The 5483-nt window shown below is 40.9% G+C and overlaps 1 protein-coding gene across 1 annotated transcript; it reads left to right on the top strand.

Annotated features, from left to right (window-relative positions):
• On the top strand, positions 1-5345 carry popdc3 (popeye domain cAMP effector 3). The gene is made up of 3 exons (XM_079895097.1): positions 1-661; positions 4737-4845; positions 4921-5345. Exons 1-3 carry the CDS (start codon positions 162-164, stop codon positions 5167-5169), a joined length of 858 nt encoding a protein of 285 aa, XP_079751223.1. The 5' UTR covers positions 1-161; the 3' UTR covers positions 5170-5345.
• Positions 5346-5483: the final 138 nt, after the last annotated feature.

Here is a 5483-nt window from a genome sequence, read left to right as displayed (position 1 = left end):
GCAGTAAAACTGTGTGTGTCTGCAGGCTCGGGTTTCTATGTGTGTGTGTGTGTGTGTGTGTGTTCACAGCAGATCACATCTCTGAGAGAGAGAGAGAGAGCGAGAGAGAGAGCGAGAGAGAGAAGAATATACAGCGCGCGTGTTGATTCTTCTTTCCCATCATGGATCCTTTGACTAATTTCCCTGAGAATAACGCGACCAAGTCTCTGGAATATCCAGTGTGCGCAGAATGGAAGGAAAATCCCGAAGGATCAATGTTTCATCTCGCACATATCCTGCTGGTTTTAGGGTTCATGGGAGGCAGTGGCTTTTATGGATTACTCTACATGTTCTGCTTCTTGTCGCTGGGCTTTTTGTGCTACTCGATCTGGTCGTGGTCCGACCCGTGCACGAGCGACTCGTTCTCGTGGGCCTTCGCGCTCTTCGCCCTCAGTCTCGCGCAGCTCGTGCACGTGTCCTACCGACTGAGAAAAGTCACTTTCGTGAAGGAGTTCCAGGATCTCTACGATTACATGTTCAAAAAGCTGGGGGTGTCCTTAACTCACTATGGGAAGATCGTTGAGTGTTGTGACGGCGATATCCACACTATAGATAAAGAGCAATGCTTCGCCATCGAGGGCAAAACCTCGATCGACAAACTCTCAGTTCTGCTCTCAGGCAGGTGAGTATTAAAGGAGTAGTTCACTTTAAATGAAAATTAGCCCATGATTTACTAACTCTCAAGTATATAATATTCTTCTTTCAGACGAATACAATCAGAGTTATATTAATAAACACCCTGACGCTTCCAAGCTTTATAACGGCAATGGATTGCAACCATTGCAACCATCAGATTGAAGCTCAAAAAAGTGCATCTATCCATCATAAAAGTGCATCTATCCATGATAAAAGTGCATCCATACATCATAAAAGTGCATCTATCCATGATAAAAGTGCATCCATCCATCATAAAAGTGAATCTATCATCATAAAAGTGCATCTATCCATCATATAAGTGCATCTATCCATCATAAAAGTGCATCCATCCATCCATCATAAAAGTGCATCTATCCATCATAAAAGTGCATCCATCCATCATAAAAGTGCATCTATCCATGATAAAAGTGCATCCATCCATCATAAAAGTGCATCTATCATCATAAAAGTGCATCTATCCATCATAAAAGTGCATCCATCCATCATAAAAGTGCATCTATCCATCATAAAAGTGCATCTATCCATCATAAAAGTGCATCTGTCCATGATAAAAGTGCATCCATCTATCCATCATAAAAGTGCATCCATCCATCATAAAAGTGCATCTATCCATCATAAAAGTGCATCTGTCCATGATAAAAGTGCATCCATCTATCCATGATAAAAGTGCATCCTTCCATCATAAAAGTGCATCTATCATGATAAAAGTGCATCTATCCATCATAAAAGTGCATCTGTCCATGATAAAAGTGCATCCATCTATCCATGATAAAAGTGCATCCATCTATCCATCATAAAAGTACATCTATCCATCATAAAAGTGCATCCATCCATCATAAAAGTGCATCTGTCCATGATAAAAGTGCATCTGTCCATGATAAAAGTGCATCCATCTATCCATGATAAAAGTGCATCTATCCAACATAAAAGTGCATCTATCATGATAAAAGTGCATCTCTCCATCATTAAAGTGCTCCACAGGCTCTGAGGGTTTAAAGGAGAACTCCGGTCAATTTTAACATTTTTTTGTAAATTTTGGAGTGCTGTCAGTACAGAGAACAACGACAAAAATCGGTGTTGCCTACACCGTGTTATCCTCTTTTTAAAATTTGCACCCTGTTGACTTAAATGGGGCAAGATTGTCGAGTTCACGCGCGTGATCATAGGTAACTAAACCTATGCACGTGAACTCGACAATCGACTACTGTGGACTTCGACCGAAAACAGGATGTAAATACAGGTATGTGCGCTGGCTGAATTAACATCACTTTTATTCATATCTTTCACATCTACTGCAGTCAGATTCACTCGTGTTCACTCTGAAGGAATCACTCACATTGGCTGTGCACTTGTAATGACACATCAAGGATGTTAAGAGGCTAAAAGCAGGTTTAAAACTTGCCCCATTGAAGTCAACAGGGTGCAAATTTTAAAAAGAGGATAACAAGGTGTAGGCAACACCGATTTTTGTCGTTGTTCTCTGTATTGACAGCACTCCAAATTTATGTTAATGTTAAAATTGACCGGAGTTCTCCTTTAATAAAGGCCTTCTGAAGCGAAGTCATGCGTTTGTGTAAGAAAAATATCCATATCGAACACGTTACAAAGTAAAAGTCTAGCTTCCAGCCAAATGAACATACACAGTCTACTTTACGCTTAAAGTGCAACTTACGCAACTCATGACATAAGAAGTAGCGTAGTGCACCATGGCATAGCGTAATCAGCAGTACGTCGCATTACTCGCATAAGTTGCGCTTTAGACTCGAATCCGTATGTTCGTTTGGCCGGAAGCAAATTATTTTACTGTATAAAGTTTTAAATTTTCATATTTTTCTTACACAAACGCATTGACAGAAACAGCAATTCACTGCCATTATAAAGCTTGGAAAAACCATGACATTTTTAATATAACTCTGATTGTATTTGTCTGAAAGAAGAATATGAAATACACCTAGGATGAGTTGAGGATGAGTAAATCATGGGCTAATTTTAATTTTAAAGTGAACTACTCCTTTAAGATGCTTCTGACTGTATGTAGGGGTGTTTGAAATTGACAAAAAATGATATCTTCATATTTTCTGGGATTTTATCGATAACAATAATTAGACTAATTAGAATAATTAAATATTTTGCTGAGTGTGTTTATTGTATTGGTACTTTGGCAGGTTTAGGACTGCTGTGAACAGTTTTTGATATTCTTCATATTGTGTGCGGTGGTCAGGTCGGAGCAGTGACAGAAATGATCTTTTCCAACAAGTTTAAATCGCTTTTTTACCTTTTATAGGATTTAAAAAAAAAAAGCTTTTTAAAGCCATTTCTTTTAACTTATTTAAAAGTATGCATCATATTTTGTGTCAAATTCTTACATTTAATCAGCTAAGAAACAATAGGACTGTTACCAGTCAACCCAGACAGCAACATAGTGTCGGCCCAGATGTGGCCCGGATCTGGGCCGTGTGGATTCCACATGTACCAAATGTGGCCCGGATCTGGGCCAACACTATGTTGCTGTCTGGGAAATTAAATAAGTATCAACAAAATTCATCTTTGCAATACACAGAAGCATTTCCACAGACTGTTTAATGCCCCTCAGAGGAACATGCATGCATTTCACCTGCAGTTACACATGCATAAATAATGTTTTTATGTTTTAAAGCTGCTCTAAGCGATGTTGGGTGAAGTCACTTCTTGTTGACGTTCGAAGTATTGTCAAACAAAACGGAGGCTAGCTCCTCCTCATCCCGTCCCCTCCGCCTCCCTTCCGTGCTTCCTGAAACAGTCATGAAACATTTAGAAAAACAAACTGGATTTACCCTCCTGTCCAGCAGAAACAGAGCCAGCTGAATGTCGGATTGGAAGCCCTTCTGCTGGTGGAGTAAATTCAGGACTCCGCGTTCCTTCTCCTTTTCCCTTTTCTTTGTTATTTGTTCATCGGAACGTCATCTCTTTGGTCGTGTGTCGGCCATATCAAAATTCTCAAGAATATGCAATTTTAACGTTAGTCATGTTAGGACATCTCTCCTCTAGCTAACTTCCCTCTTCATGCTTCTCTCTCCTCCACCCCCCCCCACCCCCACCCCACCCCAACCCACCCCAACCCACCCCACAACCCCCTTGATGTGCATGCACACTAACCCCCCCTCCCCACCCCCACATCATTCTTGTCAGTTATAGGCTGGAACACTGTTTGTTATGTTTCGTGGTCCAGGCTGGGCCAGTTTGTTTTTCTTGCCGTTTGTGGAGCCTGGGCTGTCTACAGAGACCGCGTGTCTTTACAGTGTGTTCAGGGGACAGGCAGGTAGCGGATAGTGAGGAGATGTTTGCTGGATGTGACAAAAAATGTTTTGGCCTAAAAAAACGTGTGACATCGCTTAGAGCACCTTTAAACATAAAATGTGGAATATTGATATATTGAAAGGGTTAAAAAAATAAAATAATAATAATACTATAAAAGTGAAACCCGCCAGTAGATGGCAGTCATTAAGTTTCAAACCACGGCTGAATCATTCAGGAACAAAGCATTTGTCTTAATGAGTGAGTCATTGAATCGTTCATTCAGTAATGAAACAGAGACACAAAACGTTGCTATGTCTTTGTTTGGAACTATTTTCGTTGGTGAAATAGAGCAAAAACAGGCGATATTGTGTCTAGAATGTAAGTCACTTAATAATAACTTCTTGTTTATTGAACTGTTGGATAAAATTAATGTCACATTAATCATGCTTATACTATTTGGAGAAAAACTGGCACTCTTTTTGTGATATTGATTAACTATATAAAATACAGAGGTATTTTTGCCCCCTTATCTTAAAAATTGGGTGCATTTAAATGCATTTTAATAGGCTAAATCGTGCAGTTAAAGCGTGCACTCTAAATGCGCAAGCACAGAACTATACTAGACTACATCATGTAGTGTATGCGTGCACGCTCTAGGTGTGTTTCTGTAAAGTATACATACCCGCTAATGTCACATCGCTCATCGTTAAAACAACTATCAGCATATTATAGTAGACGATATTGCTTATCTCTCTCTACAATAGGATGCGGGTGACGGTGAACGGGGAGTTTTTGCACTTCATCTATCCATTTCAGTTCCTGGACTCTCCAGAGTGGGATTCCCTCAGGCCCTCAGAAGAAGGATTTTTCCAGGTGAATGATTATTAAATAGCTCATATTATGCGTTCCCACTGTGTGGTTTGTAACGGGCCGTGTTGTGTTGTTCAGGTGACGTTGCGCGCGGACACGCGCTCCAGGTTCGTGTCGTGGCGAAGGAAGAAGCTCTACCTGCTGTTCGCGCGCCACCGCTACATTGCCAAGATCTTCGCGCTGCTCGTGCGCAACGACATCGCGGAGAAACTCTTCTCTCTGAACGACAGGGCTTTCGACGAGCGCGGGTTCCGCTATGATCTGCGGTTACCGAGCTTCTGTCACGCCCCAGAGCCGGGAGGAGAAAACACCAGTGAACCCTGTTGAGTGCTGGAAGAGAGTGAAGCCAAACCGGCGGAGAGAGACTCATGAGAAGAGTTTTGTTTTTTAATCTTGAATGCACTTGGGATGTTTTCCCAAAAAAATCTTGTCCTTGTTGTTTACTGTTTAGATTGTTTCTCAGAAATCATTTACTGCACCTTTAAAGCTACAAAAGTGATTCAGTCAAGAGCAGTGAGTGATTTTCTCTTTGTCTTTTGTACTTGAATTAACATTAATAACACAGACAGCAGCAAGTTAATTAGGCTGCTGTCACTTTAAGACCTGACGCACATTACACGGACCTGACATGCATCTGATTA

The sequence above is a fragment of the Squalius cephalus genome (assembly GCF_949319135.1).
Source record: "Squalius cephalus genome assembly, chromosome: 15".
Classification (NCBI taxonomy): Eukaryota; Metazoa; Chordata; class Actinopteri; order Cypriniformes; family Leuciscidae; genus Squalius; species Squalius cephalus.
This window is presented reverse-complemented; position numbering and strand designations above follow the sequence as displayed.

Bases quoted from the DNA above. Each gene is read 5' to 3' on its own strand.
- popdc3 (XM_079895097.1), top strand. From the start codon at position 162: ATGGATCCTTTGACTAATTTCCCTGAGAATAACGCGACCAAGTCTCTG. The intron at 662-4,736 runs GTGAGTATTAAA...TCTCTACAATAG, and splicing joins TCAGTTCTGCTCTCAGGCAG to GATGCGGGTGACGGTGAACG. The intron at 4,846-4,920 runs GTGAATGATTAT...TGTGTTGTTCAG, and splicing joins CAGAAGAAGGATTTTTCCAG to GTGACGTTGCGCGCGGACAC.